This window comes from Phoca vitulina, unplaced genomic scaffold (assembly GCF_004348235.1).
Source record: "Phoca vitulina isolate PV1807 unplaced genomic scaffold, GSC_HSeal_1.0 scaffold63, whole genome shotgun sequence".
Taxonomy (NCBI): domain Eukaryota; kingdom Metazoa; phylum Chordata; class Mammalia; order Carnivora; family Phocidae; genus Phoca; species Phoca vitulina.
The window spans coordinates 3,420,923-3,447,847 of record NW_022589766.1 but is presented as its reverse complement, the minus strand read 5'-3'; the positions used below and the strand labels follow the sequence as shown (position 1 = coordinate 3,447,847).

At 36.8% G+C, this 26,925-nt stretch overlaps 1 protein-coding gene across 12 annotated transcripts in view; it reads right to left on the bottom strand.

Moving 5' to 3' along the window:
- NCOA1 (nuclear receptor coactivator 1) overlaps positions 1-26,925 on the bottom strand; it is a 240,107-nt gene that overhangs the window by 63,486 nt on the left and 149,696 nt on the right. For all 12 annotated transcript variants that reach the window (XM_032391532.1, XM_032391531.1, XM_032391537.1 and 9 more), the window contains 5 exons: positions 21,907-22,073; positions 15,830-15,927; positions 6,931-7,108; positions 4,446-4,625; positions 2,835-2,930 (listed from right to left, as the gene is read on the bottom strand). In XM_032391532.1, the coding sequence (XP_032247423.1) occupies positions 2,835-2,930; positions 4,446-4,625; positions 6,931-7,108; positions 15,830-15,927; positions 21,907-22,073 (719 nt within the window). The remainder of the gene's footprint in view (positions 1-2,834; positions 2,931-4,445; positions 4,626-6,930; positions 7,109-15,829; positions 15,928-21,906; positions 22,074-26,925) is intronic.

Sequence of the window (26,925 nt, the reverse complement as noted above, 5' to 3'; positions counted from 1 at the left end):
TGTGTGTGTGTGTGTGTGTGTGTGTGTGTGTGTGTGTGTGTGTGTGTTTATGTATTCATGTCAGTACTAACCACAAGAGAGCAAGAGTCTAGAATTGCATGATCAGACAGGAGAAAGTGATAAAATTATCAGCAGTGGTAACAAAGGATTAGGTAATGCAGTGACTGTCTTAGAAGAGAATCATGAATGGGTTGATTTAGAGTACCTCTGCTTGCTAGAGGAAAGTTTAACCAACCAACCAACCCACCCAACTAATAAGCCGCTGTTCAACATTTCTTGGTAGAGGACTTTTTGTTTTTTTTTAAGGGATATGAACCACTTTTTTAAGGGACATAACTCTATGTAGTTAAAACTACTACTTCCTAATACTTATTGCAACTAGTTTAAATTATTTTTTTATCTAAATCAATTTGATGATATAAAAAATGTTATTTACATTTTAAGAACACTTTATATTTCTTTGGCACTTCTCTCTTTTCCTTATATTTTACATTTCCTCTGGTATCTTTTATGTAATAAGTGTATACAGTACAGTGATGTCCTTGTAATAGTGCTTTGGTGGAAGGCAATGCAATATAAAGGAAGAGTTCTATATTAGGGTCTATGGATGTCTGTTCTCAGCAATTAGCTGTATGGTTTTGGAAAAGTCAACGTTCTATCCTTTGTAAAATGAGTGGGCTACAGTCCGTGATCTCTGAGGTTCCCTCTAGGTTTATAATTATTTTATGATTCAGAGCTTATTTTTTAAATTTGTACACATCTACTGTAAAATCAGTTATATCTAAGATTTTAATGCTGGGTCCTTGGTCAGAAACAAAGCTACCAGTAATAACATTGTTACTATGGGAAAATACAGTCTTCTTTAAAATAATCCAATTTAAGGGGCATCTGGGTGGCTCAGTCAGTTAAGGGTCTGACTCTTGATTTCAGCTCAGGTCATGATCTCAGGGTCTTGAGATCAAGCCCCACATCAGGCTCTGTGCTCAGCCGGGAGTAGGTCATGATCTCAGGGTCCCTCCCTCTGCTTGTTAACACTCTCTCTCTCTAAAATAAAATTTAAAAAACATAAAATAATCCAATTTAAGATTCAATGTATAGAAATACAATATGAGGAAAAGCTGAATATATTGTTCCTAAATCATCCTCATAATATTTAGGCCTCCTTCACCTCCCACATTTATTCAGTAATCTGACTTCCACTCTTTCCAGCAAGCTTTTATTCTGCTCACAAGCCTTTATTTCATTTTACTGACACAAAAGACCAGTTATATTTTTCAGTGGGCCCTATTTTCCCTCCATGCATTAGTATTTTTGGTTTTCAATATAGGTTATTCAATTTTTCCAGAGCTATACATTGGTGGAAAATGGAAAAGGACATGTAGATGGTAGACTCAAGAGGGAGGGAAGAAAGTTATGGTGAGGGATAATTACTATGCGCAGATGCTATATCTCCAAGTCCTAGACATTCTCTTTACTATACTCTATTATTCATGCTAATTTATCCCACCTACTCTTCAGTAAGAGCAGCTGGGAGCTTATCTTTAAAAACCCAAGAATAAAGCACACAACAGGAATATTATATTTCTGGGACTAAAAAACTAAGAAATATTGTAACAAATATTAATAAATGTTATAAGTAATGGTAAAGGTCAAAAAGTACATTAAAACTAAATTTTGACAAGGAATAAAATTCAGTAGAAATGATTTTTAAAATCTTGGTTTGCTAAAAAATACCTCTGTGGTATCTATCCCTATTTTAAAATGAGAGAGGTAATTGATACATAAGTAACTCTGATGTAAAAGTATGAAACTTGATGTGTTAAAGGTAAGATTACATAACATATGCAAAATACCATAGAAAATTGTACAAAACAGTAACAATTTGTTTTGGCTGAAAATCAAATCTGAAGTAGGCCTTTACAAAGAGGGCCTTACTTCCTGGCACTCACTTTTGGGCTCTACTGCCCTTCTTTCGGTTCCTCTAATGCACTTGTCTGTTTTCCCACAGGCCTTTGCAGCTAGCTCTCCTTCCTCAATCAGGAGTACTCATGCTGCACAGTGACCCTTCCTTGCCACCCCTGCCACACTTTGCAGAGTTGGCACCACCTCATCCTTTGGAGCTTAGGGCTCAAAATCAGCTCCTCAGACAGGCACTGGTTAACCAGCTAATTTAAAAAATAGGTTTTCCCTCTCAGTTTGCCTTTTACCATCTCACACCTTTTCCATCATAAAATGTACCACAATTTGTAATCATGTTGTTGATTTTTGCTCAGCTATGTACACCCTGAGCAGTCACACACAATGACAGGCACTTCTAGGCACTTAATCAGTATGTGCTGAATACATTTAAAAAAAAGGGGAAAGGAAAAAGAAATAGCCAGATACACTGAAGCATAATTTTAAAACCACCATTTATAAATAAATGTATTTACATCTATGCTGCCAAATTTCTTTAAAAATTTTATTTCATGATTATGAAAAATAATTTATAACCAAAACAATATGTGAATAGTTATAATGTTCTCCCCAGCACCCTGCCCATGACAATGACTACAGCATCTAAAATGCACAAGACAAATGGGGCACCTGGCTGGCTTGGTCGGGGAGCATATGACTCTTGATCTTGGGGTTGTGAGTCTGAGCCCCATGTTGGGTGTGCAGATTGCTTAAAAGTAAAATCTTAAAAAAAATTAATACAATAAAATAAAAATAAAATGCACAAGATCAAGACCATCTAAAATATTTTCTGTATAAGAAGAGTGAACAGAAGCTGAATAGCACACAACAGAAGGACACAAAATTTTGGATGTAATTCTAAACTTTGCAGTTAATACCTGTAGTATCTTGCTTGGTCATAAAGGATTCTACACCTGTAATAGTTGGAGGCCGAGGTAATCGCCGTGCAATACAAATCAAACATGACTGGAAATCTGCCCAAAACAAGAAAGGGAAGTTGAAGAAAATAGGGCAGAAAACAGTTCACATCTATCATTTGCCATTAATGGTTTTCATAAAAACAACACATGTTATAGGATCTGACGCAATACTGGAGTCACTCTGATCTAATAATACAATATTAGAGATAAAATTGCTGGTAACCAAAAACTGGCAGCTCCGGGTGGAGATCTAGTTAGCATAAATTACCACTTTCGAATTGAATGTTCGGACATAAACCAGAGGAGACGGACACATCTCATGTACTTGGGTGGTAACAACTTGAAGAAGTAGTTTTCACTAGATTTAAGGAACACAGTGATTTTTTAAATACAGTTTTTAGTCAATTTCCTATATTTATCAGTACTTAATGGCTACAAAGACTATTCTCATAACCACTGTGCAGATAATAATTACCATATGAGAAAAACATTTAACTCTTTCTGAAGAAGCAATTATTTTGCCCTTGATGGAGGACTTCATCATGTTTTAGGATCTATAATTTTTTCGAAGTCCCATTTCCAATTTTTTTGAGTGCTACACACAATATCACACAGCTAAACATGAGCTTCAATCATATAAGACAGACTGGCACTGGCATGTGTATTTTGTAAAAAGTCCTCAGTTGACTGTGTCACCCACTTGTGGGTGAAACCTGCTACGTGCATGACCTTTTTTATATCCGGTTAATTTCTCATCTTTTACCTTCCCCGGTCCTTACTCCAGTTTCCAATTTGTGGTGTCTTCACTTAGCTCAGACTAGCTCATGTGCAAAACTCATCCTCTGTCACATATTTGACTAATGCCATGTTGATACCATGTTCGTATTAGAGCTTCAGCTGTGTTTTCATCTGTTCATACGCTTTCTCCTTATAAATTACCTTGCATGGCCTCAAAAATGCTAACTCTATCCTCCAACGTTCCCCACACTCTAAACTTGAAACTTTCTAAAAATCAGAGCTGTTCAACAGCCTGCTGCATCTGGTACATTTCCAACTGGCAGCAGTTAGCTACGTCTCTTATTTCTAGGCAGCAAGTTGGTTTGAATTTGACATTTTAGTGGGAATGCCAGCTTAAAACTGAGAGTGGGGGCGTCTGGGTGGCTCAGTCGTTAAGCGTCTGCCTTCGGCTCAGGTGGTGATCCCGGGGTCCTGGGATCGAGCCCCACATCGGGCTCCCTGCTCAGCGGAAAGCCTGCTTCTCCCTCTCCCACTCTTCCTGCTTGTGTTCCCTCTCTTGCTGTGTCTCTCTCTGTCAAATAAATAAATAAAATCTTAAAAAAAAAAAAAGAAACTGAGAGTGTGGGGGCATTTTAAAGGGGTGATTCTAGATGTTGGCAATTTTTTTTCTTAAGTATTAGGAAATAACATAGTAAGCTGAATAGCCACGATGATACATAATATAGCGACCAAAAATACTATCTGAAAAGGCTGTTTATAATCAATTACCTCCCTGATCTTTAAAGCCATGGAAAAAGCGATCAAACACCTTAAAATCACCCTTTGTTTTACCTTCTCCATCCTCTTGAATTGATTTTGGCTGTGACACAGTGAAACACTGCATGACTTCATACCGCTGGCAAGCTTCTTGGTTCTCGGTGCCTGGCTCATCTGGAGGGTGAATTAGCATCCTGCAGTTAAAGGTATGGCTATTTCGTCGTGTTGCCTCCTGAGGCCAAGGAACTCCATTTACTGTGGAAGAAAAACTGATTATATGGCCACGAATAGGGTGAAAAACTCTGAGGATACAAAAGACATACATTTAGCCATCTGCTTTATTAGATATTCAGATTAAAAGACAGATCTCTTCACATCTAACATTATCCTGAGGCAACAGAATACTTATCTTCCTTAGCAAATCTGAATGTCTACCAATTACAAAATTGTAAAATTTCTAAGAGATTGTATAGGATTTCTCCCCTCAAAAATAAGACCTTACATATTCCTAATTCATTAACAGTCTTTATAAACAGTTAAAGACAAAAACTAAAAATTAATAATTAACAGCTTACTACTCTTTTACTCAGATTTTTATAGCAGTTAATTAATGCACTTTTCCATTTATTTCCAGTTACACCCTGGAAATGAAAAAATGATTGGAAACCACAGATCCATTGTTAAGTAGGAGTTTTAACCTGGCAGGTATGTATTCTTAAGGATGGGCTTGTGAAAATGTGCACCTTTTTGGGGAGAGGATTCAAAGTTTCTCAAAGGAGACTGCGACTCAAAAAAAATATTTAGATTAGACAGAGACCAACCTTGGCTTCTTCAAACCATTTTTCTCACACTTTATTTTATTTGCACAGTTTATATGCAACAATGCCTCGAGTATAGTGAGTTGTCAATAAGTTATTACATAAAAATTGGGGCGCCTGTTGGCTCAGTCAGTTAAGCTTTTGATTTTGGCTCAGGTCATAATCTCAGGGTCGTGAGCTGAAACCTGTGTCGGGCTCCACACTGGCATGGAGCCTGCTTAAGGTTCTCTCTCTCTCTCTGCCCCTCCCTCTCACTCCCTGCCTCTCTAAAAAATTAAAAAATAAAAAATAAGTTATTAAATAAAAATGATGTTAAAACATAAATGTTGCCTGATTTGGTATAACAAAACTGAATTCAGTTATAGAAAAGATGTCTGTACATTTCAAGTGATCATCACTGTGTGATGGGTCACTATTTCCCAGTTAACAATGCTATATTCAAACATGGTGGCAGTCAGAGGGTTTTTAAGACTCTTCTCTCGCCATTCCCAACAGTTTTTTTATTTTGCCCTCTTCACTGACCATCCTTCCTTTTTAGTATCTCATTAGTCTGTAACTGTTAGAGGAAATCATGGAAACAAACCTATACTGGAGGAAGGAGTCTTGGTTTTGCTATGAGCTAGCTGAGGTTTGGGTTAATTACTTTATCTTTGTACCATTTTTAAAATAAAGGAATCCAGGGGCACCTGGGTGGCTCAGTCGGTTAAGCGTCTGCCTTCGGCTCAGGTCATGATCCCAGGGTCCTGGGATCGAGCCCCAAGTCGGGCTCCCTGCTCAGCGGGGAGCCTGCTTCTCCCTTTCCCTCTGCCTGCCGCTCTGCCTACTTGTGCTCTCTATCTCTCTGTCAAATAAATAAATAAAATCTTAAAAAAAAAATAAAGGAATCCACTATATTATCTCTCAAGTCATTCATACCCTAAAATTCTATAACAAAACACATAAGCCTCCTTGATAATTCAAATATCAAACTGGTGATTTTAACAGAAATAATCATTTCAGGCCCCCAGGTACTATAAACACACAACTACTCTTTTCAAAGAAGAAATAAAGCTTCCATTCTATTGAGTGAACAATACAGAAAATAAAGTTACAGATAACATTTTATTTGCATGTGTGGTTTAGTTATATAGAGTTTCTAGTCAAGGGCCTCCCCGTACTTTTAGAGCACACACAGGCAAAGGAATAGGCACAGGGTTTAGCAAATGGAACAGAGGTTGGAAATCAGACCCCTTCCGTCCTCTCAGCTGGGCTCCTTTGTAGCAAACAATCTGTCCAACCATACTTGAAACTTCTGAGTTGAAGCCACTGATATCCAAAAATGTCCGTTTTAATACATATAAGATATGACAGTATATTTTTCCCTCCCTCCCTTTTTTCTTTTTGAGCAGGGTGGTGGGAAGGATATACATTTGTCTCTTTCTTGGACATAATCAAAATTGAAAACAAAGGTAATTTCAAGCAGAAGCTTCTAGTGGCAAGGCACCTGACTGCTCTGCTTCTTACTACTGTCACATGACTAGGGCATAACGAGAGGCACAGGATAAAAGGAATGCTCTCTATCAGCTATTTGATGATACTCACCCTTCATATTTACTTATCAGGCTGAAATTAAATTTAAAAATATTTTTAATATGTTATAACATATTCTAGAATAATACTATGTATTATAAATATAATAACCATATAATGGAAAAAAAGCTATAGAGAGTTCATATTCTTTTAAAAAACACATTGCTTTGTACCTAGTGATTTTGGGAGCAGATTCTTCACAAATTCTGCATGATCCCCCACATGCAGTATGCTGTAGACACTGGTATTCATTAATTCCTCCTGATTGTAACCCAAGTAGCTTGTCACATTCTCTGACACAAATACAATTCTCCCTTCACAGTTCACAACAAAGAAAAATCCATCCAAAGCCTGCAAAGCCAAAAAAACAAAAAAAGGATTAAGAGATTAGGAGGTTAAAAAAATAAAAGAAAAATAAACATGTACATTTCTCTATTGAAAAAGAGATCAGAAATATATGTCAAGTTAAAAGAAAAAGGGAGCCTGAATAGAAGACTTAATATTGTATGTTTTCTGTAGAAGGGGCAGGGTTTTGGAACAGACTGTAGAGTAATGTACAGCAGGCATGAATGAGTGTATCAACCCTCTTTCTTAGAGAGAAGCTTTATGGTAGCAGATGTGAAGCAAGTAATTGATATTCACGCAGTCATAAACATCTCTAAACTATAGGTTAAGACCTGGTCTCTACCCTCAAAGAACTTGGGGTATGGTGGTAGAGAGACATAAATATAATAAAATACCAGTAATGCAGTGTCAGAGTCATACACCAAATATTCTATGAGCACAAAGAAAAATACCTAACTTGAGGTTGGGATGGGGGACAAAGAAAAGCTCTTTACAGACAACACAGTGGAGGAGCAGAAGAGGAATGAGGGAAGAACATTCTAGGCAGAGGGGACAGCATGGCACATGAAGGAACAAAAAAAGCAGTTTTGAGTTGCTGGAGTACATGGTACAAGACAGGTTCATGGCAGGATATAAGTCTGGAGAGGTGGACAAGAGCCAAATCACAGAGGGCCTCCTATGCTCTGATACGGAGCTAGGGGTCTCCAAAAGGAAATGTATATGCCCTAAGGGGAGCATTAAATCTTAGAGGTGAGGGAAAAAGAATCTATTTATAGTGTAATCTAAAATATAAAGAAGAAATTAACATTAGAAGGAAGGGAAAAATGAAGGGAGGGGAATGAGAGAGGGAAACGAACCATGAGAGACTATGGACGCCGGGAAACAAACTGAGGGTTTTAGAGGGGAGGGGGGTGGGGGGATGGGTTAGCCCGGTGATGGGTATTAAAGTGGGCATGTATTGCATGGAGCACTGGGTGTTATACGCAAACAATGAATCATGGAACGCTAAAAAAAAAAAAAAGGAGAAATTAAGCTTAATAAACCATATTGACACCCTGATACCTCAGCTCAGTTCAGATAGTCACGTATCACAAACCATGGAATCCTGAGAGAAGATCCAGAATACAGTGGTTGATAGTGGCACCTTACTCATTTATAATCTTTCCACTTATTGTAACATATTGCAGTTTACTTGCTATAGGATATGTATAAGAAATAAAAAGACCTTTAGAAAGTAGAACATTTATAGGATTTTGTAACAAGATGTAAAATGACCATGAAAATCCTTTGTATCACACATTAAGTGTGCTAATTATCTGTGGCAAAATTCTTAAAAGAGCTAACAATGTCACAGGCGATTCATTTTTCTTTTTAAAAAAGGCAAGCGTCCCAAATTTGCTGACCTTTTCTATGATGACAAGTGGTTGTGATAAGTTACCTAGCAGATGTTTTCCAAATAACAAACACACTTAATTTTGTCCCTCCAGGGTAAAGATAAAATTTAAACAATGAATAAGAAGTAAAGTGTCTTTCAGAAAGACACTTATCCTATAGAGACAGCATGTGAAAATGCATGTTCTGAAATGTTACTGCAGTTGTGACTTTGTCGCCAAAACGATGAGAATTACTTGTAAAATTCTCTTCTCAGTTTAAAAATTTAAAAATAGGACTTTCTACCTGCTCAAAAATCTTCAAGTTTCAGTGGGCTTTAAACTCTTTTTTTTAATGTGAAAATGCAACACCTTTTGATTACTTTGGAAGAATCACTGTTTGAGATCAAGGAAGATGGAATTTCAATAAAAACCTAGGGATGTGATTAATGATCTAAAAACCTCACCCCTAGATAAAACTTTTGCCAACCTATTTCGTGTTTAGAAGAGCACATGAAAGCACCCTCATTTCTGTTTTTTTTTTTTAAGTCAGATTAGCTATAAATGTCATAGCAGGTGATCAATACATATTATTTGCCTTGCAGTTTATGTGAAAATAGGAACAATGGAAATATAGATGTATGAATTTTTTTAAAAGTAGACCTAAAAATTATTTAAATTGTTCTTAGTTATTAATTGAATCAGTATAAATACAATTTTACTTAATTTTTGTTTTTTTTTTTTTTTTTTTAAAGATTTTGTTTATTTATTTGACAGAGATACACAGCGAGAGAGAGAACACAAGCAGGGGGAGTGGGAGAGGGAGAAGCAGGCTTCCTGCAGAGCAGGGAGCCCGATGTGGGGCTCGATCCCAGGACCCTGGAATCATGACCTGAGCCGAAGGCAGACGCTTAACCATCTGAGCCACCCAGGCGCCACTTAATTTTTGGTCTCTTAAGAGTTTAATAAAGAATAGTGTGGGTATAACTGTCATAGTTTAGAACAAGAAACAGTATTGACATCAAAGACAGGCAAGCAAAACCTGGTTGTTCCATGGAGAACCTACTGCAAGGGCCACACTACCCAACCTAGTTTTCATGGCATCCTTCTTGGTTCCTCCCTCTCTGCCTCCCTGGTGACCCTGTCTATCCTCAAAGCCAGTTACTCTCTCCCTTGCTTTCTTCACTTTCCATGTCTGTCTCTGGATATCTCCGGAAGTTGCCTGTTATCTGCAGAGGGAATGGGAGAGAATAAGACCCATTTCTGGGATCATTTCTGTCCAGTCTGAAGACTAGCCAAAGGTGGCCTCAGCATCCAGCACCAGAAAGACCTATGGATTCACCTGGACTATTTGCTGCAATTATTTTTAAAGTATTTGCAAAATCCAAAGGACTTAAAAAAAAGTTCTCCTTCATTGTAGTAGGCCTGGAGTCCCTGTAGTATCCTTTCCACAGACCTCCTGGGGTTTCTCCAAGTTCTCCTCCCATTGACTGTACCTGACTTCACTGCCAGGCTGGGAAGTTATTCTAGTAACTGGCCTCTAGAATAGGTAGCTGATCGGTCTTACAGGGAGTGTAGAACTTTCACCGGGTCTCTGCTTGGCCTCAGTTACATGGACTCGTTGTTTCCTCTGTGAAGTCTGGGGCATCATATTTCTTTTGAGCTTCCCCAGAAAAGGCTGGCTTGGAAAACAGGTCTACAAAGGCTCGCTCATGGTTGCAGAGTTGTCCTGCTGACCCTACCCCTGGGATGCAGACAGTCTGTCTCTTGCTGGAAATGTCTTTTTTTTTTTTTGCTTTTTAATTACAAATGATATATATACTTAAAAAATTGCTTAAGTATGAAAATTAAATAGTAGAAGATCTGCCAAAATCTCACCTCCAAGAGACTGGTAACATCTCAGGGAATATTCTTTGAGACTATTTCTATGAATATACAAACATCTCTAATTTCTTCAAGTATGACTGACTAATATAATCTACTGATACTCGCTCTTATTCTACAAGTTTCCCTCATATGTTGTGCATATAATTAACTTTCAAGTGTGCTTTTGGGAAGGAATCTTCCTGTTTTTCCACGCCCTGGCAGCCAGTCTTCCACTGAGCTGCACTCAGATGATAACAAGCGTCCATCCATTCAGCACAACATCAGCAATCTGAGGGGTTATCTCCTGACCCCCCAGTGTCTCACAGCAGGGGTCCACAATGGCCAAGGCTTCCCACAGGGCCTTGGCTTTACATGACCCCATAAACTTCACTATCACCTACGTGCCAGACAAAAATTCTGGAGATAAAACACACAATTCTCAACAATTCTGTAGTCTCTGAATGGAAAAAGACAAGTACACATAGTTATAATATAGTACAAAGAGGAATTCAAAAAGGTTATGCACAGAGTGAAGCACTCGAAATGGGCAAAGGAGCAACTGTCATTGGTACGGACTCCTGGGAGGAGGACACACTATGCACGAGCGAAGTCTTGAAGGACACAGAGTAGTAACTCAGGTGGATGAGGGATGGAAAGGACATTCAAAACAGAGGAAACAGCTCAGAGGTTAAAAACAAAATCACCTTGTATGCACTTGTTATATTTGTGTTATTATAATGGTAAATGTGTTTTTTTAATCTTCAAGGAAAGCAAAAAAATAAAGAATTTATTCTAAAGGCAATGGGCATTTCCTTGAGCGCCATGTTTTTAAGCACAAGAGTGACACTATCTGCTTTTACAAAGATCCTTCTGGCAGTAGGTTTGGCATGCAGACTGGAAGCAAGAATAGTTGCAAAGCTATTGTGACACTCCAGTTCCAGTGAGAAGCTGAATTAAGGCAACGGCAGTGGAAGTGGTAGGAGAGAATGTGACACAGGCAGGACAAACGGCATTTGGTGACCTCCAGCAGCTGTGGGAATGAGGATTTGGGGTGATCCTTCATTAATGACGTAAGGGTTCTAGTAGGTAAGTGTCTTTCCCTGAGAAAGGGGACCAAGGGGTAAAGAAATCTGCTCTTTATTATTTTTTTTACTTTTTTTCCTATTTTTAAGCAGGAGGTAAGAGGACAGATTAAAAATTTAGTTTTAGAGGCGCTTGGGTGGCTCAGTGGGTTAAGCATCCGACTCTTGATTTCGGCTCAGGTCATGATCTCAGAGTCATGAGACTGAGCCCCGCATTGGGCGTACACTGGGCATGGAGCCTGCTTAAGATTCTCTCTCTCTCTGCCCCTCCTGCCCCTGCTGTCTCTCTTTCTTCCTCTTAAAAAAAAAAAAAAAAAAAAAAAGTTATATTTGAAATGACTAAGCAACATTTAGATGGGGATGTTCAAAAGGCAGCAAGATAGAGTGAAAGAGAAACTGAAGAGAGATCTGAGCTAAAGATAGACATTTGCAATTTACAGGTACATATGGTATCATTTGTTTTTTTGTTTATTTGTTCTTAACTACAATCATCTTTTTCCCTTCCAAAGAATATCTGATTTCCTTCGGGGAGTTACTTTTTCCCCAAATAAGGTCTCGTGAGATTCTTAATCAGGCCATTGGGAGACTTCCAACTTAAATGGGAACCTTGAGGAGAATTGCAGAAAGAGAACGAACATAGGTGGAATGCATTCATTCTAGCAGCAGGGCACTGTCCAGATGGGTCTTTCTAAAAGACCATTTGTATCGTATCTGCTTCCTAGCCTCCTTAAGATGCCTTGGTTTCATCTTATTTCCAAGCATCGTTCTGTGATATCCAAATAGCACTCCAATAAATTCACATGTACTAAATTTAGTCAGAAATTTAGTCTTGAAAACCAAGAAACCTAATTGGTAATTTATACATGCTTACATGTGCACATGCATACCTGAATACATCACAGGACACAGACATAGATGAAACTGCCCAGGAAATGTGCACAGAAAGACAAAAAGGAAAAGAGCCAAGGCCAGAACCCTGAAGGATGCTAACATTTAAGAGGCAGGTGATGAAAGAGAAACCTGAGGGAGAGGCTGAGGAGTAGCCAGAGAGGAGATAGTTCTGTCAAGGAGGCAACAGGAAGAGTTTTAAGAAAGAGGGCTTGGGTGGTGAATGGTGTCAAGAGGCACATAGCAATGTAAGGAATGGCACAAAGTGAGGTAAGGAGGCCTGAATGCACGAGCAAGGTATAGGGAGCCCTCCATGACTAAAACAGAATTTTTCTTGGGAAGCAATGGGAGATAAAGAGCTAGAGTCAGATAACGTAGAGCTTTGAACAGGAGGCAGAGGAATTTAGACAGCAGAGAGCAATAGACAATGAGGACAATATAAAAAAATGCAGAAGTACTTACTATGTGTCAAGCAACAAATATTTGTTGAATAAATAAAGTCTAATTCCACTCTCCCTTTAAATGTGAGGAAATTACCTCCAGTATCTTCATTCTTAACTCATGCTACTTTATGTTTAAAAGGGGAGGGGAGGGGATAACTGGAAAACTGCATGGTGAGAATTCCACATAGAATGGTTGATATTGGGTTACTTTTTAGATGTGCATATCTTCCATCTAAGCAAGTCCCTCTAGACCAATGCTGCCAAAGAGAACTTCCTGTCATTACAGAAAGTTCTATATGTGTGTCCAATACAGTAGTCACTAACCACATGTGGGCACTGAGCATGTTAAACGTGGCTGGTGAGGCTGAAGCACTGAATTTTTATTTTATTTAACTTTGAATAGCCTTGTGTGGCTAGTGGCTATCTTACTGAATAGTGCAGCTCTAGACTGCAGCCTGAATGAATCCAAGGAGTGTCACGGTGGCTTTTCACCACTTCTCCTAGTTGCCCTGGATTAGACTCTATAAAGTTTAAGGTGATGAGGATGAGGTTGGGGGATACAGAAGGCGGCACAGGAAAAGTTGCTGATGGAGGCAACTCTGAAGTCTGTAAAAGTTAGGAATTCTATTTTGCAGTCTGTTTCACATATCTATAGCTCATAAATAAAAATACTATTAGCTCCTTGAAGTCAAGAACCTAAATATATTTCTAATCTGAGGTTCTGGAATTTCTTTTTCCTCTTTGAAAATGCTTGCCCGATGATATCTAACTCACGTGCGATGCTGTGTCACAGCTTTCCTTGATTTCACGGTGGTTTTCAGGGTAATAATTTCATCAGCTAAAAGAAATAATTCCTACTCTGTTTTCTTTTTATAGTAACTTCAAATGGACGTTTTCCTGTCATTTTCACTTCATGTTAAAGTGTTGTGGATTCTCTCACACAGCGATAATGAATGTTTATATAAATTAAAGTAGCAGTAGTAATATTCTCTGTCTCTAGTTGTGCTGTGTTCAGTTTGTTGATAATCTGCTTGCTGTCCGTGTTGAAATCTGTGGTTTCTGAAGAACCTGTGATGAAGCTAGGATTTAAATGATCACCATTTTCCTATAGGAACCCCAGAAATCTTAAGAACCTGTACACCTTATACTAATTAGTATCTCAAAGGACAGTATATGCAGAAAACAAATTTAATAAAATATTTTATGAATTGAAAGGAGTCTGGAGGCTAGTTTTAAACCTAGGTCACTGAGAAGGCAGACAGAACCTACACAGAAAAACTAGAAGATATGAAAACACTAGCGTACTAACATCCTGTAGGGTAGAGGAGATAGGCAGTAAATGCTAGGACAGATCAGGTCTCCAGGAAGGGCCCAGGGTAACCAAGCAGTGGGCCAGTGACAGGTGCCAAGCAGGGCAAAGAAATGGAAGTTGGAAATGAACCAAAAGTGCTTTTCTTTCTTTAATATATTTTCTTCTAATAGCTTATATTTTAAAATTTCAAGATACAGGAAAGTTGAAAGAATTCTGTAGTGAACATCTGTATGTTCACAACCTAGATTCTACCATACATTTTTACTACACTTGTTACAACACTGTTTCCAAAATACGGTCATGTGTCACGCAATCAATTTAATAGATTATGAAAAGGATAGAATAAAAACCATCAGAATCTATCACATCTGGTTAGCTCTCCCCTCCCAGTTATATGTGTGTGCATGCGCTCACATGGTAGTCATTTCTATCCAGTTTCAATGGCCTACGTCTTTTATATTTTACAATTCTACAAAATACGTGCCCATTCCCTTAATAAAAATCATCAAGACCGATACTGTAAGTAACAAAGTGCTTGTGTCACATGGAAGGAAAATGAAGAACTTAAGATTTTGAGGGGGAACTGCTACTAGGAGAGCAAAAAATACATAGCAGCCTGTGAAAAATATAGGAACAGAGTATGTGAAGAGGTGAGAGCAAGAAGTACGTGTTTAGGTGTCATCCCCCCAGAGATGAAAGGTAAAGCAAAGAGCAGACAAGAAATTTCTGGGGCTGGAAAATCAAGAACTGAATTCTCAGAATATTCTCATATTAGCAGTGTTGGCAGAGGGAATTATGGATAATAATAAAAGAAACAGAGGAATTAGTTGGGATAATAGGAAAAAATGCATAAGGGAGCTAGAAAATAAAGAGACCTGTACATGTCTGAGTTGTTAGAAAGACTTCACCAGAAAGGAGGGCCTTCAAGTAGGACAAGAAAAGGAGACTTTATTATATACACAAAATATATTAAAAATATATAAGCATAAGTGTGTATATATATATTTATATATGTATGTATACACATATACACATACATATAGGTGTACAAATGAAACTAGGCCTAGAGACAGAAAGGCATACTCTGCGGGGAATGAGTGTGTCCAGACACATGTGTTCTTAAACATTCATGTATGAGAGGGAGCACTTAAGGTGATGAGCCTGCTTGGAAACAAAACATCTGCGTTGAGAACAGAGGGAGTGAGGATTAGATACGAAAAGCTGGGAAGAAAATTACACAGTAATTACAAAATAATTCAAGTTTAAAAGTTCTTCATTTTAAAAAGTTTGGTAGAGGGTTGTTAAAATAGTAAGTTTTCTGACAGTGTTTACATAAACAATTAAAAATTTTAGGAAACTTTTCAGGAAAACACCTACTGCAATAAAGTGAGGCATCCCTTACTCAAAAGTGAAATTCTATCGTAGACAGACAGCACTAGGGAGCTAAATAATTCTTAATGTTTTATAATCCCGATGAATCCCAACCTCCCCAGAAACAAATGGTAGTCATCCAGTAGGTTTCAGTTTTCCATCTGACTATATAGAATGCCTTCATAAAGTCCTCATATTTATCATTCACATTTAATTCTGAAATAGCCACAACTGTCAAAACAGGTTACAAAATAAAATAATTATTAAAGGTTTTCTTAAAACTTACTTTGTTTTATAATTTATTAATTGGAAGTAAGACATAAAAGATAAAGAAAAAACCAAATTGGCTTAGACCAAAGATTTTGATCTCTTTGTGACTCAGTGAGAAGAGCTACCTCCAACAGAAGAGGTCCGAGGGATTCCTTTTCTATCACTCCCTGACTGCTGGACGAGATGTCTGACTTCTGCACTTCATCATCAGTTGTGGATTTCTCTATAATAAAGAAACAAAAAGTCATACATCCAAAAAGCGTGCATTTCCATGATGGCAAGTCTGTGAAGACATAGATTCACCTGATTTAAGATTCAAATAATACTTATCTATTATCTAGGTGACATTTATTAATACTATTATTTAATCTTAATTATACTCATTTTATGGATGACAAAATTGAGGGTCACAAAGGTTGAGTAACGTGTCTCAAATCATATAACTAATAAGTGGCAGCAGGAGAATGTGAATTGTGACCTATTAAGTCCAGTGTTCCAACAATGGGAAAAATGGTATAAATATACAGCCTGTTGAAAGAGTCTACACTGAAAGTTTTTAACAAATGACTAAATTGTAGAAGAATAATGATTTCCTCCATTTTTCTTTATCCTTTTCTGATTTGATCAATTGCCACTGAATAAAGAGTGAACAAATGCTTTTTCCTTTTGTGAGCCTGCATGAATTAGCTAACCTTTCACATTCATGTCATGGCGATCTGATTGATAAACCCGTAACTGCTAAATGATCTGGAGTTCTTTTGTGCAGTGATGTTGAAAAAGCCATCCATCATCTTAAAGCAGCACCATACTTAAATACGTTTCCAATCTGTCAAACTAGTTAGTTCGTCAGCCAAAAACCGAATGTGGTATTATTGAAATAGAGACTCATTTTTTTCACTTTAAAATATGAACTATTTCATATATTCCAAAAAAATACAGAAAATGACATAGCATACATTCACATAGCCATCGTTCATTTTTCACAGATGTTAACATTTGCTTCAGGTCCTTCCTTTTTAAAAAATAAAATGCTGCACATAGAACTAATGCTCTGCCACCATTCTTCCTCTGTTCCTTTTCAGAACTAATCAGTATTCTGAGATCAGCATAATAATTTCTAAGCCTGTTTTTATTATTTAAGTACACATGTATGATTTCATGAACAATATATTACTGTTTTGTGTTTTCAAGTTTACATAAATATACAGAGACTTTTCCAACTTACTTTTGCCATTCAATATTATGTTTGAGATTTAAGCACATTGATACAGATTTGATTCATTCATTCGAACTGGGATATAGTATTATGTCATATAAATAACTCACAGTTAGACTTCCTAGTCCACTAATGACAAACCTTTGACCATCACATACAGTGTTGTAATAAACTATTTTCAGTATTTCCTTTTTTGTACATGTGTGACAGTTTCTTCAGGGTAAATAGTAAAAGTGAAGATGCTGGATCATATAGGGTCTGTGCATTTTTGACATTATTAAGTTTGGGGCACCTGGGTGGCTCAGTTGGTTAAGTGTCTGCCTTCGGCTCAGGTCATGATCCCAGGGTTCTGGGATCAATCCCTGTGTCAGGCTCCTCGTTCAGCAGGGAGCCCGCTTCTCCCTCTCCCTCTGTCCTCCCACCCCCCATTCGTGCTCTCTTGCACTCGCTCTCTCTCAAATAAATAAATAGTATCTTTTAAAAAAAAAAGTGCTAAGTTTGACAGACTGCTCTCTAAAGAAAACGTACCACTAGCAATGTCCAAGGGTTTTTGTTTTTCTGCATCCTCACTGGCAACTGATGTCACAATTTCTTTTTTTTTATTTTTGTGAATCAGGTGTAAAATGTCATCTCATATAGTATATTATAATAACAGCTTTACTGAGCTACAATTCACATAGCATACCATTTGTGCATTTAAAGCATAAAATTCAATGATTTTTAGTATATTCACAGAGTTGTGCAACCACCATCACAATAAATTTTAGAACATATTCATCACCCAAAAAAGAAACCTCGTGTCCTTTAGCAGTCACTACCCATTTTCCCAATACTCCCAAGCCCCAGGCAACCACCAATCTACTTTCTGTTTCTATGGATTTGCCTATTCTGATCATTTTATATAAATGGAATCACACAATGTGTGGTTCTTTGTGGCTGGCTTCTTTTGCTTAGCATGTTTTCAAGGTTCATCCATATTGAAGCATTTGTCAGTACTTAATTCCTTTTTGTTGCCAAATAATATTCCACTGTATAAGTATACCTCATTTTACTTACCCATTGATCAGCTGATAGATATATGGGTTGTTTCCACTTTTCAGCTATTTATGAATAATGATGTTATGAACATCTGTGTGCAAGTTTTCGTGTGGACCTATGTTTTCATTCGTCTCAGGTATGTACCTACAAATGGAACTGCTGGACAATATGGTAACTCTATGTTTAACATTTTGTGGAACTACTGGACTATTTTCCAAAGTGGCTGCACAATTTTATTTTACATTCTTACCAGCAGCGTATGGGGGTTCCAATTTCTCCCATCCTTACCAACACTTGTTATCTGTTTCTTTGATTATAGCCATCCTAATATCTCATTGTGGTTTTGATTTGCATTTCTCTGATGGCTAATGATATTGAACATATTTTTCCTGTGCTTATTAGTCATTTATATGTCTTTGGAGAAATGTCTATTCAGAGCCTTTGCCCATTTTTTAATTGGATTATTTATCTTTTTATTATTATGGTATAAAAGTTTCTCGTTTAGTTCTAAGATGTACTTCCTTCATCAATTCGTATGTTTATGACATTAAGACAGTTTTTGTTTTTAAACATTAGTTTGCAAAAAAACATAAACCATCAAGTTCAAGTAAATTAAATAACTATGTGTGAAAAGCACAACATCTAAAATTTTAGGCAAATCGTAGGGCAAGAGTGGCTATGGGACCTACCTTCTGGCTTAAGAAATGTGAACAGAAATGACATGCAATTTCTGGGTCTTATCCTTAAAAGGAAAGAAGCACGTCTTCCCATTTTCTTCTTCCCCCTTCCTGTCAGCTGGGATACAGACAGGTGAGCATGTCTGACCATCGAGGTAATGGCACAGCAAAAAAGACGGAAGGAATCCCAACCTCTGACACATACCTAGACTATCTTGTTAAAGCCACTGTACTTTGGGCCTCTTGCTACAGTAGCCTAGCCTATATCCTAACTAATACATTCTGTATTTCTCAATAACATGTTTATTTGCTGTATCTTGACTATGTCCACGACAGACATTATTGACATGCTATCATGAAAAGTAAGACTTGAACTTACTTACATCAACCTTCTACATACACATTTCTCCCTCCTTCCATCCTCCCAATATAGTTAAAACAATTTTTAGAGCAATCAGTATTTAACGTCTATGTTACTATGGCTACATAAATATACTTCACAAATGAGCCAAGGTGTGTGCTATAATTTATGTTTCTTATATTTTGTGATTTAGTTTTGTTTAGTTTAACTCATCTCTAAACTACCCCCAAGAGCTGAAAAATTCCTCTCAATTTGGTCAGTCATCAGATACTCTGTTCCATTCTTTTTTCTATGGAAATATACCTCCTGAAAACCCCTATCCACCTGCTCCAACTGGGACTGGCTACGTTTTTAGGTTGATGCACAACTGTAATCTTGGGTCTCCTTCTACCTTTCCTCTGTTAAGACTCTATGGTTTCCCTGGATTAAGATCTTATGCCTTTCTTTCTTGGTTTACTACCTTGGTTTTGATAGGTATTTCTGAAAAAAGATAACTTTTCAACTGAGGCTCTGAATGTCTGAAAATGTCTTTATTTTGCACTCATACTTCATTTGGATGCACACAGAATTCCAGGTTTAGAATTCTCATTTTTTAGTACTGTTATTCAGAAATCTGGATACGTTCTGAATCTAGTGTGTGCCCATTTTTTCTCTCTCTCGTTTTTTCTCTCTAGTGTCTGAAAATTGTGCATTGGTGTGAGGTTTTTTTTTCCTTCTTTCTTTTTTATTCACTATGAGTGCTTTCAATCTGGAAACCCACATCTCTCTAATTCTGAAAAGTGTACTGTTTTGTTTTTGTATTATTACTCTTATAATTTCCTCCCTTCTATCTGGTTTGTTCTCTATCTCTGGAATTAATCAGACGTTACACTTCCTGAACTAATCCCATACATTTCCATCTTTCCCTTGTTTTCCATTGCTTATCTTTTTATTTTACTTTGTAAGGGATTTCCTCACTTTATCTTTCAACCCTTCGTCTATTTTTTCAATAAATACTCACAGAAAGTCTACTATGTAGCCAGGACCCATTTTAGGTATTGAGGACACAATGATGAACAAACAAAAATCCTTGCCCTCATGGAGCTCTAGTGGGAGTAGGCAGACAATAAACAAATAACACATGTAATATGTTAGATGCAAAAACACTGTGGGGAAAATAAATCAAAGAAGCTATAGAGGGGTGTGTGTGTGTGTTAGATAGGATAGTTATGGACACATTCATTGAGAAGAAATATTTAAACAAAGACTTAAAAGGGGTGAGGGAGTGAGCCTTGTATATATCTGGGAAAGAACACTCCAGACAAAGGGAACAGAAAGTGCAAATACCTGAGGCAGAGAGTGCCCAAAATGGTTAGACAGAGGGTATGAGTAGGCAAAGAGTAGAAAACAAGGTAAAGAGGTAAAGTTTATTTCAGCTATCCTGATTTAAGTACCAAAAGTTATTTGGTGTTTTGAATGTTTTATAGCATCTTATTATCATTTCATAGATGAAATATCTTCCTTTTTGTCTCTGAGGGACTGCTGGATGGTTTTAAGTTTTCTTCTGCTCCCTGCATTGTCTCTGCTTTCTGAGTTCCTTTTTTTTCAGTTTGCTTGATTTGTGCCTTTCCTTTTTCTGTTTCCTTGATTACAGCCTTTCCTCAAATATCTGGATTTTTATTCATATTAAAGAGTGAGGTACTAAAATGCTGACTGGCAGCTCTGTGAATAGAGGGGGCAAGACAGAGAACGGATTTTGTCCTGTCGGTCAGTATCTATGTGTCTTTTCCTTTGGACTGCTCAGTGTGCCCAGAAGAGTCCTCCCACCTCTGACTTAGGGAGTATGAGTCAGGCTGTCAGGGTTTGAGACCAAACAGCAAGGAGACATATAGCCTCTTACTGGCTCTCCCTTTGCAGACTTAAAAATACCAGCTTCTCCCCTCTGCTCAATCAGCTGTCACTAGACTATCTACTTTCCAGCTTATAAAATCTTAAAATCCTATCACTTTAATCATTATAAATATATTTGTTTATAATCTTTTCATATTGCTATTCTTAATCTGAAGTTCTTTGGGGTCTATTCCTTCTGTTATTTGTGCTCCTATTTACTGTAGATTGTTTCCTCGTACGTTATATAAATTTTTAGCATAAAATCACCCTGAGAAGCACTTTTTCTTTGGGAATGCCTTGGGGCCAGGTGTGGGAGCTTTCCTCCAAAGTGCTTTGCCTTTGTATCTACTTTAATTCTTTGCCAGGGGTTTTGTGGTGTGGGGTCCTCAGTAAATATGGATAGTATATATGTAAATCATAAAAAAAAATATCAGGATCTTCTTATAGGAGACTGTTCCCCACACCCAGAGCCCAGGCAGAGACCAGCTTATTATCCAAATGGAGGGATTTTCCTATAACTGAGCTACTGTCTTTCAACACTATGCCAGAGCTTCAGGTCTGACACCATAACTTGTCTCTTGACTCAATCCCCTAGGATACTAGGTTCTATAACCTCCCAAGGCAACAAGTGTTCGAGTTAAATTAATAAGACTTGTTGTTGTAACAAGAGGCTCTCAGATTCACTTTCTAAAATAAAGACCATCTAGGGGTGCCTGGGTGGCTCAGTCGTTAAGAGTCTGCCTTTGGCTCAGGTCATGATCCCAGGGTCCTGGGATCGAGCCCCGCGCAGGCTCCCTGCTCCGTGGGAAGCCTGCTTCTCCCTCTCCCACTCCCCCTGCCTGTGTTCCCTCTCTCACTGTCTCTCTCTCTGTCAAATCAACAAATAAAATCTTTAAAAAAAAATAAAATAAAGACCATCTAAACAAAAATGTTTAATAAAATTATGAAATTCAATGCAATTTCTTAATAATAAAAAATAAAATCACATATTATGAAGGTCTTCATAACAAAGCACACAGCTATGGGTTTTGTTTTGTTTACCTTGTTCCATTCTTTTCATTAGCTGTATCTGATCGACTGTCTTCTTCAAAATCTTGCATTTGTCTGGCTTTACACTCAAACTGTCAATGTCACTGATGTTGGCAGACAGTAACTCAGCTAGCTCTTCTAAATATTTATTTTCTTGCTCCCTGCGCCTCTTTTCAGTGCTATTACACAAAGAAAAACCAGTTAGTGTACATTTCTACCACCATACTTCCCTTCTGTTCAAGTACTTAATATTTACATACTTATAGAGATCCGTAATTTTATCTAGAATATAAAACCAGATTTGAAAACAATCTAAATTCACATCTGAAAAACAGGTACTACAAAATACCAAAATACAGAAAACAATTCTGGTCAAAATACATAAAAAGAATGACTGCCATCACAGATGTGTTTCTTCAATGATGTAAATACATCAAATATTTCAAATAGCCAATGAATGTTAGATATTAAAAGGAAGCAGACAGTACATATACAAGTTGCATTTGGAATTTATTTTACGTTCTAAATAATAACTCCTTGAAATAGAAAATCTGAATTTTCAAACAACTTTGTTATAAATTAAGCAGTGGAGACTATACTATAGTTCAAATAAGTTATACTTGGAAATCTGATAAACTTTCTTAATTTTTCTGCTACTGAAAGAAATCTGATAAACTCTTGATTCTTATAATGATTAGACCATTAGTTGGTCCTCATCAAAAAGAAATGAGTATCCATCCAAAAAGTAAAATAAGAAGAATAAAAAATCAATAATTAGAGAGACAAAGGTACAGAGAACAAGGTCTTTTGTATACAACTTTGTTCTAAAAAACAGAAAAGACATCTATTTATAAGTTCTTATAAATGTAATAAAATCAATTTTGATTTATCTTGAAGCAAAATAATGAGAACAAAGGATAGTAGTGCAAACAGCTAGCACTTTATATTCATTCAAAAGTACTGAATGAATATTGTTCACTTTTGTTTTCTAGTCTTTACCTCTGGTTTAATTAGCCAAATCATCAGGCAACTTGCTTTTTGTAATACATACAAAGATAGTGAAATATTACTTTGAAATGAATTTTTCCATTATCAAATTAACATAATAAGAAAGACTGGTCACAAATAGCTCTTTATTTTATAAGCAGCAATCAAAATCATCTGGTATAATGGTAGAAAAGTGGTAGAAAAAAAGAGGTGAAAAGAGGGAAAGATCAGTTGCTTTTTAAAAAACTCATAATTGGCAACAATTAAAATACCACTTACTTTTCATAATAAAAAAACTATAAAAGCAATAGCATTTCCATAACAACACAGTAAGTTGAAAAGAACCAAGTCAACCAATCAACTGCATTTAACTACGTAAAACAAAATACTACAAAATAGTACACATCCCAAAACAAAACCAAATTATAAAACTATAACAATCACATCGTCTTTATCTTTAAAACCTTTCATTATTGAGTTATTAGTCTCATTTTACTTAGTAAAACTTTATCTTACAGTTTCTGCAGAGAGTACATGTAGTAAGATATTTTGACAAACTTCACACCAAGGCATTGAAAACATGAAGAAAATAAGTAACACACATTTTGATATATGCAAGGTTTCAGAGAACTCCATCTCTGCAACTTGATAGTGTTTTAGAGGACATGTGATTTTACCTTAGAGAAACTAATTCATACTGGACTTATTTTGTAGATTCAGTCTAAAGTATGAGCTGTTTAAATCTAGGGGTCTAAATTCCAACATGAGTAAATTGGATTCATGTGGTAGAACTACCAAATCTGGTTTTGACGTTAAATTTTATGTAAAACTGAAGTGCCTGACACCACTGCAGAGTAAAAGAAAGTAATAGAATGGCAGGATAGTCAGGGAGGTGACAGAGGAAGCAAGAAGCTAAAAGTAATGAAATGCTGAGGTGTCTATAAAATGACTTAAGAATGAGACTAGGAAAATCATCATGAAATGAAGTAACTAATAAGCAAGGACAGAAAATGAGAGCAGATATATTCAAATAAAGTCAAAACTGAAGAAGGGGTGGATGTGACAAAAAAAATTCTACCTTAATAGAAAAGAAGGCTTCCTTTATTACTCTGGGCCACTTACATTTCTCCTCACCAGCCCAATGGATTTCCACTGATACTGCACACATGCTGGTTAATAATGCTATGAATTAACTCCTCATGTATCTTTTGTTTTCAACTTACTAGCTTTTTCAACAAATGCTCCTCTGCTTATTATGTGCCAGATAACTGTGTACTATGTCCTAGGGACCCAGGGGTAAATTAGAAGTAGTCCCAATTAGGGTGAGAATAAAGAAAAGGAGCCATTACAGTGACAAGACTGTAATACTATAGAAGCTCATAGAAATTGCACCTAGACCTAAAGAACAAGGTGTCCAAACCTAGTGGTAGAGGGGGATTGGTTTCAGGGTCAGGGAGGCAGACAAACACACCCAGCTTTTTCAAAGGTATAAAATGGGGATGAAAATGTCAAGTAAAAGGACCTATAAGTAGTTCAGTATGGCTGAACTATAAATAAGAAACAAAAGGGCAAGAGATGAGGTCCAGGCTGGATCATGAGGGCTCTTGCATACACCAAGATAAAAAGCACAGTACATTGCTTAAAAGCACAAGTTCAAACTTCCTCAGTCATTTATTAGCTATGTAGTGCTAGGCAAGTTACTTAAGAGCAATTTAACTTCTCTAAGCTTCAATTTCTTTATCTGCAAAACAGGGATGATGACATTATCTCCCAGAATTTTGTGAGGATTAAAAAAGATGATGCATGTAAAATGCCTGGCAGAGTTCCTGGCTATTAGTTCAATAAATGTTATCTAGCATCATCATTTTGGCTATGAACATTTATTTTCAGGGTAAGAGGAAGCCCAGAAGGGTTTCAGAAGAAGAATGCATGGCATGACCCGATTTGTAAGCTCCCTGAAGATAGAAACATGTTGCACTTCACTTATATCCTTAATAACATCATGCACACCATGCTGGCTGAATAGTAGGCACTGAATAAAGCACTTGTTGAGCTGAATTAGAGATGTTACACAAGCACAAGGCACAGCTACCCACCATTTTGAGACCAGCATTCTCCAGTAGAGTTAAGGAATGGAGAAGAGGAAATAGGAAGAGATATGAGACATCTCACCCCACCAAACAATTACTAAGAAACTCTATCAGGGCTCTCGTGGACAGGGCTGGCAATACCCTGAAGTCTAACATATGCTCTTTATAATTAATGAGTTCACAATCTGTTTAAAGAGAAAGCAGACGATAACAAAACCAAAAGAAACATGACAAGGTGGTATTCACGCTCAAATTCAATCAGTTTCAAAATCACAAAGTTCTGGTTTACCATATCAAAAATATCAATTGAAACTAAAGCCCACACTTACAAACCCGAAGGAGGGAATGTTCTCAAATATTTTGAAAGCAAACATACAAAGATAAGGATTATCCTTACAAACATATAAGGATCATCTTTAAAACATCTAAGAAGAGAAAAATATTAAATTTTTGATATTTGTAATAACATGATTACGTATGTACAAAAAATCAAAGACCTACAGATAAACCATAAAACAAATAAGAAAGTTCAGAACAATGTATGCACATGCACACGAGACCAATAATCCCAAATCATTAGTATTCCTATATATTAAAAATTGCCAATTAGAAGGTGCAATAGACAAATGATACCATTTCTAAAAGCAATAAAAAATTCGGTGGTACCCAGAAATATATCTAACTAAAGATGAGGTAGTTGTTCAAAGGGCAAATTTATAAACTATTACTAACAGTGAAGACTTGATTAAGTGAACAGCCTTTATATTTATAAATAAGAACACTCTAGAATCTGGAGTCTAGAAAATAAAAATGTCTTTCTCCCCCAACTTAATCTATAAAAGTAAATGAAATTCTAATCCAAATCCCGAGTATTTTTTTTCAGGGGAAACTTAAAAAAACTGATTTAAAAATCTGAATGGAAAGTTAAAGGGACAAGAAGAGGGAAAACAATATTGAAAAATGACAAGGAAGAGTGACTTGCCCCTTCAGAGATCAAGGTGATTGTCATAAGAAAGTTCAGAACCAGATCCCTATCTATTCAGGAACTTGATCTATGATAAAGGTAACAGCACAAAAGCAGGGAAAGGATAGGGTCATAACTACTTATGTTCTACATGGGAAAAAATAAAATTATATCACACACAAAAATAAATTCCAGATTAACTAAAACTCTAAATATGTATTAGAAGAAAATAGGTAAAGATACAGTTAAGGCCTTGAAGCAGAGGGGAAAAATTCTTTAACGAGAACCCCCAAGAGCTTGACACATGAAAACGGAAGATTCCAACCTACAACAACAGATTTCAAAAACAGAGTTAAACAGACTTGGGAGAAGATACTTGCATCAAATATAAGCAAAAAAGGGTAGTACCTAGAAAGTTAAAAATTACTCTTACAAACAAAAGGAAAAGGAAAAATACCCTAGCAGGAATATGGGCAAAAGATACAACCAGGAAATTCACTGAAGAGGAAAAGAAAAATCATGATCAATTAATCTAGTGATTGATTAAATATACTTAAAACTGTAACCCCACACTCACCAGATTGGCAAAGAGTTAAAGTGAGGAGAGAGTAGTGTAAGGATGTGAGAAAAAAGAACTCTCACTGCTTCTTATTTGAAGAGCAATGTGGTAGTGACCTAGTTAACATAAAAATGTACACAGATCCTAAAGGAACTCTTACGTATAAAGTAGGAGGTGTGAATGAGGATGTTCGCTGCAGTGCTAGCTGTAAGAGTGAAAATTTCTAACAAAAAGGTTGTTTATCTAGAGGGAATGTCTCTCTGTAGAGAAACGGATTTTTCCAAATGGGGTACATTCCTATAACACAATATTTAATCAAAAATTGTATTATAGTCAACAACATTGTGTTACAAACTTCAAAGCTGCTAAGAGACTAGTTAATTGTTCTCACCACAAAGAAGACTTAATAATTGTGGGAGGTGGTAGAGGTG